General features: G+C 37.2%; 1 protein-coding gene across 26 annotated transcripts in view; it reads left to right on the top strand.

Annotated features, from left to right (window-relative positions):
• The window catches only part of RBFOX2 (RNA binding fox-1 homolog 2), a 240,716-nt gene that overhangs the window by 189,918 nt on the left and 38,136 nt on the right, over positions 1-12,662 (top strand). For 17 of the 26 annotated variants that reach the window (XM_016161665.2, XM_016161662.2, XM_016161660.2 and 14 more), the window contains one exon: positions 10,861-11,007. In XM_016161665.2, the coding sequence (XP_016017151.1) occupies positions 10,861-11,007 (147 nt within the window). The remainder of the gene's footprint in view (positions 1-10,860; positions 11,008-12,662) is intronic. The other 9 variants (XM_016161661.2, XM_036237432.1, XM_016161669.2 and 6 more) reach the window with 1 other exon arrangement.

Here is a 12,662-nt window from a genome sequence, read left to right as displayed (position 1 = left end):
CTCCAACTCAACAACAGAAGATGGTGTGTGCGTGCGTCAGTCCTCCTAACGGGCACCGGGCATCTTTTCCCGCTCAGTTTAAGCATCGGCTCTGCTGGGAAGCCTCACTTACTGCATTTGTAGGCAAAGCCAGATTTGTGTGTACTTCATGTAGGCTCAAGTAGACTCCTAAGCTGACCCCTTTTTGTGGAACTTAAAAGATGTGATCTTTTTGTTTGCTTTTGTCTCCCTAACTAAGCTGTAAGCTTTTTTTTTTTAAGTTCTTTTTGTTTCTTTTTTTCATTCCCTGACTTAGCACAGTTCCTGGCGTTTAATAATTACTCAGTAAATATTTCTTGCAGAAAAAAAATGAAAGAAGGTACAGGTGTGCCGGGGGAGGTCCAAGAAGAGAGAAGCTGAGGCTTCTTGGAGATTGCCTGGATCTGAGCTTTGTATTTAGAGTGATTAGAATCCTTACGTGCGTAGACAGTGGCGGAAAGGATAGGAAAGTCCTCTCAAGGCAGAGTCAGAGAGATGGGAGGGACCCAGGTATCTTTGAATGAAAGCGTGGGTTTCCATTTGGCTGAAACTTTGGATGTTTGCTCCATACTAATAGGAAATAAGGTGGGAGAAGAGTCACTGGAGTACAAATTGGGAAAAGTATTTGAATGCATGGCTGCAAAATGACTTTATTGAAGGCTTTTGAACAAGGAAATGGAAGTGAGCAGTATTGTGCTTCCAGAAGGTTAATCTGTTGCATATCCAAAGTGAGTGGAAAAGCAGGGAGACTTTTTAAGGGAGTCTTATGCTTGGAACTGGTAATGAGGTTCTAGACTAGTGGGTTGCAGTAGTTATGTAGAGCAAGGCTGAATTACAGAGAAATTATGAAGATAGAATATAGAGCATTTGACAGCTGATTAGATGAATAAAATGAGATCAGAGTGAAAGGTGTGATCCTTATGCAATAACTGTATCTTGAGTAAATAATTTTATCTCAAGTTTCAGTTTCCTCATCAAATGGAACTAATAATGCCTACATGAAAGGATTGTAGTGAGAATAAATTAGAAATGCTGTGGAAATGACTTGTTTAAATAGTTATTTAAGATAATTGCTTTTAACCATCTTTTTTAAATCAGCTGTCCTGATTGATGTCACTTACTTGTGCTCTTTATTATTGTGAGCTACAGCTATAGTTTAATATAGATCTTGTTCATCTTGGATAATCCTGTCCCGATGGAGAGAACAACAAAGAGGGACTTATACAAAAACGAGATATAAGCAATGAAATCTAGCATTTTCTTTCTAAAATATGTTTTAGAAATTGATTTTAACATTGGTCTAGAAGCTTCTTGTGCTTTTAAGATGAGAGCTTATTGACAGTCATTTGGTCCCATACTGTGCGTTAGCAAAAGAGATAGCAGTTAGGGGTCTCCCCCCTGGGTCTAGAGGCTGGAGTATCACTGAGCCTGCCTGCAGAGAAGAAAGGACCTCAGCTCCTATATGTTTAGATATCTTTCCAAATGCCAGCAGGTGTAAATACACAAAGTATTTGAAGTAAACAAGCTTTAGTGGATAATCTTAAGATATGAGGTTTACATTTGTTTATGTATTTTGAGGGCAGGAACTGTTACTTGTCCTCTTCTTATTACCCCCATTGGTATATAATGAATGCTTAGTGTTTATTGACTGAAAAAAAAAATAAACTTAAAAAGGTAGAGTTAAGCATCTTTGATTGGTTAGTAATCGCAGGTATTATAATACCATTTGAAGTGTTGGAACAGCGTTGTTGCTGGATCTGAAGCAGAGATTTGAGGAAATGGCTGAATGGCCTTACGGAACACACCTCTTAATAAAGGTAGCTCGGACCCCATATCGTCCATCATCCTCAGTTTCCTCACTCTGTTACACACTCTTTGGGGTTGAAGCCAGATTTCCTTGCATTCCTCTACTATCAGATCAGTCTAACCATCCTCTCTTGGAATTACCCACTGACTCCCTCACTTGGAGGTGCCTCGTGGATTGGTGACTCACTAAAACATCACCAAGAAGTTACAGCCCTTAACAGTGGGCCCATTTGCCCAGATGAGGACTTCTGGAACGTAATGGGAAAAGGGACCCACATCCTTCTATCACATTGTGTGTTGTTGGGCCATATTACCTTCCTTCAGCCTGCAATGTAGTTATTAACTGTTACTATGTTCTCTGTCCAAGCTAGAGTTAGAGGCCTGGAGCTCCAAAGGAGTTCATTCATCCAGCCATTCACTTTGCCGAGAGAGGCCCTCATTTTTCCCCAAAGTAATAAAAGGATGTTGAGCCTACAGTACAAACTCTCTATACTTGTTATCAGTTAATCCTTAAAAGTAATTACTTGTATCCTCCAGCTCTGGAGTTGCGATGCCTATAAGCATTTTCAAAGCTGGATCCATGAGGAAACTAGCCTGGTCTGAAAATGCAAGAGTTGCTACAGAAAACCATACTCACAGCCAGGCATGGATAATTTCGAATAGAGAAACTATCCCTTTACTTCATGTAAGACTCAAGACATCTTTTCAGCACGATGTTAACATTGTTGACAGTATCACTATTTCCTCCCCTTTGCTCACTTTCATTTATTTACTTGCTTAAATTAAGCCCAGCAAAAGAAACTAGAACTAAAAAGTGCTAGGAACGGTCATGTGGCGCTCTACTGAGCCTCTCCGCTCTCCTGTGTTAGGCGAGGGCGGAGGAGTGCTGACGAGTAATAGGGGGCCGTGGTTTCTCTTACTCTGTCTATGAGATTTGTACGTTTCCGTAAGTGTTTTGTACTGTCTTTTGAAGTCAGTAAACTCTGATTAGAATCACTGAATTTTAAAGCTACAGTGGATTTTAGAAATCATCTTATACCTTCCTTTTAGAATAGAGGTCAGCGGTTTCAAGTGTCTTGAACAAGGCTCCACTAGCTGGTAACAGCTGAGATAGGAAATCTGATTTCAGTCGAGCTTTTTTCTAGTTCTCCTGCCTCCCCATCCATGTAAATGATAAAAAATAAAAAGGCGTCCATAGGGATGGTCTTCAGTGCCACTTCAACTTGAAACTCCAACTAGAATGTACTAACAGATTTCTTTCATTCCAAAATTAAATCATACATAAAATATTAAAGAATCATTCAGCTAAATATAAAATTTTTTAAATTTGAAGTGATCTACATGTGTTTCACTCTTATATATAATTTTTAGATGAGTGACTTGCTATGATTTTTAACAGTATATTGATAATATATTACATATTAAAATGATGCCCTTTGTAATTCCTTTTTATAGCACTTCAACCCACTGAAAAAAGAACTAGATATTTTCTGAAGAAAGTTGAATTACTGATTTATTGAAAAAAAAAGTTAGCTTGCATTTAAATGCCTAAATAGAACTAGATTCTCAAGATTTGGCTTATCATAGCAATATTCAAACACATGGAAGAAATGTTTTTTAAAGTAACTAAATCTAAAAGTAATTTTTCTCAAATAGAGAATTGCTGTATGTAAATGTAATTCAATTTTCTATGCCCCCAAAATTGACTGTGGCATTAAATAAAATAATTCTATATTCAGTATATTACAAGTAGTTTCATTGTATATTAACACTGTGATATATACCCTGATTTTCAGTAAATAAGCATATGGATCAAGATTCACTTTTAAAAAAATATTCTATTGTGTTAGCATATTTTTACTCTTTAACAAGATGTTCATATGATCTAATTCTACCAGGAATAAGATTTAGCCCATGTTATACTCTATTATAAACATTTATAAAAATGCTTTAAATGCTAACAAATCTAGTTGGTGGAGCAACATGAATTGTAATTGCTAATTTTTTTAAGGCACTGTAAAGTGACATAATAAAAAGTATCCCAACCCAAAAAACCGAATTAGAAAAAAAAACTTTTTAAATAAAACTTTTATATAATATTGTTATTCGGGAGCTTGAGTTGTGTTTAGCTCCTAGCTCCTTCCATTTGCTAAATTAGTAACCATGAGAGAATTATAACTCTAATGCTCATTTTCCCAATCGGTAAAAATGATGATAAAAGTTCCTATTCCATAGGGTTGTTTTTAAGATTAAATGAGAAAATGAATAGCAAATTCTTGGTATGTACTGCCTGGCACATAGTAAATATTCAGTAAATATTAGCAATGACACTATTAGTTTATAATGATTTCATTTCAAAGAAAGTGTTATAGACAGCCCTTGATTTATAAAACAATACAAATTAACAGGCTATTCAATTATATCTCTTCTCTCTTTTGCCATTTTCTTCCCTCATACACTTAGGAGCTAGTGCCTTAAGAGCCATTCTGATTAAAGGAGTATTTTTTAAAGTGAATTTTATAGCCTCCTCTACCAAAATGAATGAGTGGCTGACATGTGTAATACATATTTGTGGAGAAGGGTAAGTTCTCGCTCTTCAGAATTCACAGGAAGCCCATTAACCTTGTTTAGTCCAGTATTTCCCAGATTTCTTTGACCATGAAACCCATTCTCTACAAAATACTAATTCACATCCTGCAGAACTAGCACTCTACCCTTTGAGAAATCCTGCTGTGATATGTTCTTTGTATATACACACACATACCCTTTAGCTGCTCTTAAAGCTATTTTGGTCAGTGAACTTTCTATTAGATTTTCTTGGGTATAAAGTACATCACAATCTTATTTTATACCAATGTGAATCATTCAGAATTAAAATAGTATGATGTAGAAAAGTTAATGAAATTTTACTTTCGTTCAGATTTTAAACTGGTAAAGAACAAAATTCAACAGTAAATTACACAGATCAGTGATTTATGAATCGGGTAGCATACAGTCTAGCAAAGAGAAAGGAGCTCCAAAGAGCTGTACTAGACAAGAGATTGTATAGACAGAAGGGAGAAGGAACAAGGGAGTTATACTGGGCATTTGCTGATTGGTTAAAGCAGGATTACTTTCCTTAAATGGTACAGAGAGAAATCTTGGAGCTGGGCCAGGTAACTTGTGCTGATAGGCAAGTGGTGAGTGGTTGATCAGGGCCTTCCCTTTCTGGGAGGACTGAGCACAGAAATTTAGTTAAGTTTTGGTTTGCTGACACATGGGGCTTAGCATGAGTGACTCCATTTTGGGTCCAATCTTGTTCCTTTAACAGAACCAGTGTGAATCTTCCTAAATGAAAGCTGTTATTTGCCTAATTTCAGAGCTATATGAATTGTATGGCAGTTCACATGGCAGCTCTAATTTTAACTGTTAATGGAAATATCTACCATTCTGTGGTAAGTTTAGTTTTAAATTTTGCAATTTTCAGAACCACGACCTTGCACTATATGTGACTGCCTCTGCAACACTGTGAAAATATCTAATTCACTCTTTGAAGAGGATTCACTTAAACCTTGCCCGAAGACCAACCCCCATCCAAAAGAAATCGTATTCTAACTAGAGGTCTACAATCTCTTATTCACAATTAAAATCCAAAAGTTTTGAAAATCAAATGATTTTTCATACATTTGCAACAAAATTCACAATCTGTATATAGTCTTTGTCCCGTGTATGTGAACATGCATATATTTAGCTAAAGAACTATTACTGCCCCACATCTAATTGAAGATTTTATATTATGGGTTAAATATCATTATTGCCTTTGTAAAATTCTAAAATTTCTGGATTTTGATATCCATTTGGCCTCAAAGTTTTCTGATGAGAGATTAGAACGTGTACCCTAGATGGAGCCTGCAGGCAGAAAGATGGAAAATACAAGAAAGAGGTAAGAAAATTAGAGGACCAATTCAGAATATCCACTATCGAATAATATAAGTTCCAGGAAAGAAAGACAAAATATATAGGATGAGAATCATGAGTGAAATAGTTCAAAAAAACTTCCTAGGACTTGAAGGACATTTCTAACTTAAAAAGAGACCACAGAATTCCCAACAAAATAGACCAAAATAAATAAACCCATCTTAAGGCGTATCACGGTGGAATTTTAGAACATTGGACATATTTGGATAGTCTATAAACCAAAGAGGATGGGGGACGTGTCACATACGAGAAGATAGGAATTACGATGCCTTCAGATTTCTCTGCAGCAACACTGGGAGCTAGACGAGAGAGTTGCCTTCAAAATTCTAAAGGAATTCTTTTTAACCTAGAATTCTGTACCCAAGCTCTCATTAAAATGGGTTAGTTGAATAGATATTTCAGATTCAAATCAAATTCTCAAGAAATTTATGTGCCAAATCAAATTTCCCCTCTTCCCCTTCAGTCTTACAGAGGTGAAACTAAGAAATGAAGAGATCCCAGAAAATATGAAAATTAATTACTGATTGAAGAAATTGGAAAATTCATAAGTAAAAATATTATTCCCAAATTAATCAAAGGATTCCTTAGTATCTCCAATTATATATTAAGTCTTATTATGATGGAGACTTGGAAAATACTATTTTATCTTATGTTACCCAGAGTTGTCTTTCAGACCATAACAGGACATTTGTTCACAATGTATAATTAAAATATTTTCATTGTCTCAGAGAAATCAGAACAATTCATCCATTTCCCACTTATAAGAATTTTTAAAGTTCGAGTTCATCAAAACAAAACATTTTTAGGAGGATTTGAGACTGAAAAATCTGATTCGCTTTTCAGCGTGACAAGCCCCGGGTTCGTCAGCAGTGTGGACCGAGAGCCGGACCTCATGGGGAAGCTGAGTGGTTCAGAGTGGACGTACAGGCTTCAGTCCCAGGACTGAGGCGGTGCCGCTGCCCCTGCGCCCTGCAAACTCAGTGCCTCCAGCCCCTTCTGTCTCATCCCCTGCCCGGTGAATCAGTTAGGTCAGCGAATGACCGCAGAGGGGAAGAACAGAGCCTTGGGGCGGAGTTTATACAGTCGGTAAAGCTGCAAATGAAGCAAGCCAGTGCTCTGTTGACTGCGATTTTTCTCAGCACAGCTAACTGCCTGCTTTTCACAGAGATATAGCATGAAAACTTGCATCTCTCTGATTTGTCTCTTTCAACAATTAGTAGTCTATATTGAGGTAAACTTAAAGTTGAGACTGTCACATGGGAAATATCTCATTTAATTACATTCAATGTATATTTCCTATTTCTATGTCCACCCTGTACGGAAATCTGCTTTTCAGCCCCTTTGAGTATCAGTTTAGTACTTCTCTGGCTTTTTTTCCTCAGTGTGCCTTGCAGGTTTTCTTTCCTCTTGCTTTTCTTCCCTTTTATGGCCTGACCTGCGCCTCTTCCATCAAGGTATAGAATGCTCATCACAGCTTGTAGAACTTTCCCTGTCCCTTTCCTCCATGCCTACCTCCACCCAGGAGAGGTCTTGCTCCTTCAGGTGAGGGTCCTGAGAAATTGAGAGAAGGGATCCACACATGTTCATTCTTAGAAGAAAAGAGAGTGTGGGTACAGTGTGAGAAAGGAAGTGATTTAGCAGGAGTCCCCAACCCTTGGGCCTGGACCGGTACTGGCCCGTGGCCTGTTAGGAACTGGGCTGCACAGCAGGAGGAGGTGAGTGGCAGGTGAGCGAGCGAAGCTTCCTCTGTATCTGCAGCCGCCCCCCAGCGCCAGCATCACCGCCTCAGCCCCACCCCAGATCATCAGGCATTAGATTCTCGTAGGAGCACCGGTCCCTGGTGCCAAAAAGGTTGGGAACTATTAGTTTAGTGCATGGAATGGGGCTGCCTAATTTTGAATTCCTACTCTGGCACTTAATATGTGTCCTTGGGCAACTAACTTAACTTCTCTCTGCATAACTTCTGCCTCTCTCACTTGGGGATAATAATAGTACCTCCTCATGGATTATTGTGAGAACTTAAAAAAATAATACATTTAAAGTACAATATAATATAGTGGTTAAGAAATATACTCGGGAGCCAGACTGCCTGTGTTCGAATCCCTGCTCCATTATTTAGGCAATCTTTCTATTCCTCAGACTCCTCATTTGAAAAGTAGGGTAAAAATAGTACCTGCCATGTTCTCAGTTAAAAAAAAAAAAAAAAAAAAAAAAGAGTGCCTGCTGTTAGGGTTTTTGAAAGAATTACAATAATTAAAACATATGAAATATGTAGGCCAGTGTAGGCAAATAGTTAACACTATTTAAGTATTATTATTAAAAGGCTTAGATAATGGTCTGTTATATAGGATGCACTCAAACAGTTGCTATTTTACAAGGAATTCCCATTTTTTAACAAAATTCTGTAAGTAGAAAGAAGGATCATAGTTTTAAAGAGAGGAAAACAGATTAAAGCCATGCTATGTACCATTGCCACCCACAAGAATAATTGAAATGAAAAGGACAATACTAACGGGAACTAGAACTCTCACATGAGGTTGAGTATACGTTAGTGCAGCCACTTTGGAAAACTGACGGGATCTGTTAAGGCTGAACTTCCACACATCCTTAACCCAGCAAATCCAGTCCTAGATGGATACATACCGGATAGAAATACATGCTCACGTGCACCAAAGGACATGTAACAAAAATAATCATTTAACAACTCACCAGCCGGAATGGAAGCAGCACTGATTCTGTACAAGAAAAAGAATGGATGAATTATATAACAATGTGTGTGCCACACAGGTATAATGTATAAAAGAAGGTGGGCACAAGAGACTACTTTCTGTACTATTCCTCCCCGCTCCTTTTTTTTTTTTTTTTAATTTCAAAAATGGCAGAACTAATCTATGGAATTAGAAGTCCAAAGTGGTGACCCTTTGGCAGGAGATGGTGACTGGAGCAGGGCTCGAGGGTGCTTCTGGGGTTCTGTTGCTCGATCTAATTTGATGGTTATATCTGTGTATTTTCTTTGTGAAAATTTATTCAGATGTATGCTTACGATCTGTGTGCATTTGTATCCGTGTATGTTAAACTTTAATTTAAAAATTTATATTAACTCAGAAGGGTTGAAAATTTTGAAATGATATAGTTCACTTTTTCCACTTGCCTGTCTCTCTGGAATTAAACATTTCATATTTTTAAAAATATAAATATTCACTGTAATGCCAGAAAATTAACCAATCTGGCTCCTACCCTTCTTCTTAAATTGTGTCTTCAAGGCTGTAAAAAACTCTCAAAAGCAACAAATAAGTGGCTTGGGCACCATAGTTTGAAGAAATCATTAGTTTTTATTTATCCTGTCACCTCATATTACAAAGTATAGTGACTACATATGTTATATTTAAAACTATGGTTTAGAAAATGTATAGAGCTAGAGTCAGTCTTTTTAACCTCTCTCAGAGTGAGTGATACACTGACGTCTTACAGATCTGATTTGGTGGTTTTGTAGTTTGATTGAAGAGAGTTTTATGTGATCCAGCTGTGAGATGTAAAAGGCAAATGTGAAGGTGCATGATGAGCATTAGTTGTAATTGATGCATGATGCTGTTTTAGTAACTTAGTGAGTTTCATCTTTGGGTGGAATTTGTTTTGTTTAGTCTGCATTGTGCCCAGATTGATGATTGAAAACCTTACACTTTCGCAGAACACTGCTTCATAGCTCTTCCCTTTTCTGCTATTTTTATATCACATGAATCATTGCACATTTAAGCCATCTGCAAGGCCTGAATGGAATGAGATAAAAGCTGCCATCACTTAGATTGACACTTGAAAAGCTGGTATTCATTTGGAGTTTATTCCTGATTATCCTTTATATTTTAAAGTCTCAGACTTCACTTCAAGATGGTTGCTAACATCTCTGAGCCAAAAGTATCTCTGATTCACGGTTTCTTGTAGTTGAACATTGGGTCAAAGGGAGAGGATTTGTTCTGTGTCATCCAGAAGAATCTGTTAGAGACTCAGTTCTAACCCTGCTGAGATAATATGAACAGCAGGTTCCCACTCCTGTTTTAAAAGTATGTTGGTTTAATTATCTCAGTGAGCCATTTGGTTTGGCATACACTTCATAGAGAATAGTAAAAACAGGGTTCTTAAATTACCAGATGAACACTTCGAAATAAAGATTTTTGAATGCTTAGAATGTATTACTCCTTTTAGATATTTATCAAAAGTGTTTCTTGACATAGCAACTTTTTTGAGGGCATTGGGGAAAAAATTAAATGAACGTGAGTCTGGGATGTTGCACAAGAGATACATGATTTAAACTGCACTGTCACACTCACTTATACTTTCACTTATGGATAGACCCAAATCTAGCATTGCTGCGTGTGTAGCAGATTAGTCAGGATCCCTTCAGGCCTTTCCCAACAGATGTTCTCAGTGCACCTCTGGGCTGCCGAACGTTGGCTTCTTATGCTGAAGTTAGCTGGAATTGCCTAGGGAGGAGAGTATCTAGACTCTAGAAACATTGGTTTCAGAGTAAGAAGCTTCCTCAGTTTTTAAGTAAAAAAGCTCATTGTAATAAGTGTCTCCTCTTCATAAATAATAACATAATATTTTGCTAACCCAGCAGTCATAAACTCTGGAACTAATAGAGCAAAATATAACAATATTCCCTTATTTCTTGAAATGATAGACCAGAAATGCTGTGATCTCCACAGCTAAGTACAACAGACTCATCATTTTCAAAAGGGAAAGATCTGAAAAATAGAAAGCCCTACTAAGAATCTAAGAATCACGACACTATTTTTGTATCTTCAGTTATCCTAATGAATGTCCATGTGATCTTGAGCAAGTCACTTAATGTTTCTGTTACCTCCCATTTTACTAATGTACTGTAAATATTCAAAAGACCTCAATTATATTTTAAACATAGATGACATCTTTGTATTTTTTCCCCCCCTGAGGGGACAGCTGTAATTTTTGCTTAAAGACTCAGTGAGAAGGATTGTGGTGGAGAACTTCAATTATTTTATGTAATTCTTGTGAAGCAATTGTATTTATTTCTCATTCATTGTTGTTTATTTCTTTACTTAGCAGACAGAAGGGGGAGCACAGACAGACGGCCAGCAGTCACAGACACAAAGTAGTGAAAATTCAGAGAGTAAATCCACCCCTAAACGACTGCATGTCTCTAATATTCCTTTCCGCTTCCGGGACCCAGACCTCCGGCAGATGTTTGGGGTAAGTCTCCAGAGTCGTCTTATGGGTTTTACAATTAAAATATAATTTAATCCACCAGATATATTATTCGTCATTAGTACTTCAGGATAAAAGTATAAATAGATTGAGAAAGATCCTTTGATAAATCAGTATTTTCATCAGAAACTTTTCCTGTCTTCTGTTTCTACTGCACATCAGCCTCAGCAGGTTCTCACATAGATAAATAAGGTGACTGTGGGACCCAGTTTGCTTGGGATATGAGACCTCCAGTGTTAGAGTCAGGACAAAATAGTAGTTCCTACCTTTCAGAGTGTTATGAATTAAATGAAATAATATCTGTGAAAGCAGATAGTACCTCTATTTTGTTTTTATTTCCTGCTTATAACTCATCAGTGTCAAGACCAATATCTAAAATCAAGTATAGGTGGTTAGTTCGCTCCCTCTGTTTAATTACTCTCAAAATCACTGTCATGAAAACAAAGTGTAACAGCAAACAAAGATTTAAGTTATTGGAAAGTGAACAACTGCTGAGAATCTTAATTTTCTTCTGGGCTTATGTGTTGTTGCCTGTTTTAATTTGACCAAACTCTTAACTTGGACTGGGACTAAGATAATTGGGTTCTTTTAAATTGTATTAGTATTGCTGCCTAGTGCTTTTGTGAGAAAAGAAATGCCCTTCTTAAGTCTTGGCCACTTTATGCAGTGAAGTCCTGTCACATACACCTGGCTACCTGGATATGTGTTCCACACTGAAGGCCAGGCCAGGGTTGAGATTCAGTGATATTTTTGAAGTACTTGAAGAGAGCTGACCCAGAAAATGAGAGCAGCTGGTCTTTACCTCTACAGAAAAGAAAGCAACAGAAAATATAAAGGGAAGCATAAGAATTCAGGTTACATGTAAGAAGAAACTTCCCAGGAGTATGAGGTACTAGGTCCTCCACTGATGTATCAGAGATGACATGGAATCCTAATGTCGGAGGTCTGCATAAATGGAGTGCATGCTCACAAGTCAGAAGTGTGTTTTCTCTTGAATCAGAAAAATAGTGTCCGTTGAAGATCTGCTTAGGCCAGTTATCAGTGCTTTTTCGAAATGTATTACACCCTTCCTATAAGGCACTAAATACAAAAAAATAAAAGAAGCCAGGTGTCACTCTGTCTTCCACATGATTAGTACCTGTTACTTAGAAGGACAGTAGCATTGGTGAAGAGCGAAGACTCCATGTCCCTTTTATTTCTCATTTATTAGCTCTGTAAACTTGAATAGCTTCGTTCAGTCTCATTTTTTCTTAACCATAAAAGGAGAGCGGTTCTTATTCTAGAAAGATGTTATAAGGATGCAGTAGAAAACGTAAAAGAAAACAAACTCGAAAACACCATACTCATCTTAGTTTTATATGATAGACATAGCAATTAAATGTCCTCTTACCTATAATAAGAGTTTCCTCTTTCTTTTTCTAATTTTCTATTAAATGATGAAACCAGAATCAAGCCCAGAAGTCTTAATTTAAAAAATGAGCTCTTAATACATGGTGTTATTTTGGGGGGGTGGGGGAGGTTGTGTGTTTCTTTGCTAAAATAATAATGATTCAGTCCAGTGAGAAAGCATGATTTCTGTTTTGCTCTTTGCATTTTTTAGTTTTTGCACATGTCCCAATGTCTGGTTTGAAATCCAAGTG

This window comes from Rousettus aegyptiacus, unplaced genomic scaffold (genome assembly GCF_014176215.1).
Source record: "Rousettus aegyptiacus isolate mRouAeg1 unplaced genomic scaffold, mRouAeg1.p scaffold_m13_p_2, whole genome shotgun sequence".
Lineage (NCBI taxonomy): Eukaryota > Metazoa > Chordata > Mammalia > Chiroptera > Pteropodidae > Rousettus > Rousettus aegyptiacus.
Note: the sequence above shows the minus strand (reverse complement) of the source record. Positions and strands in the feature narration are given on the sequence as shown.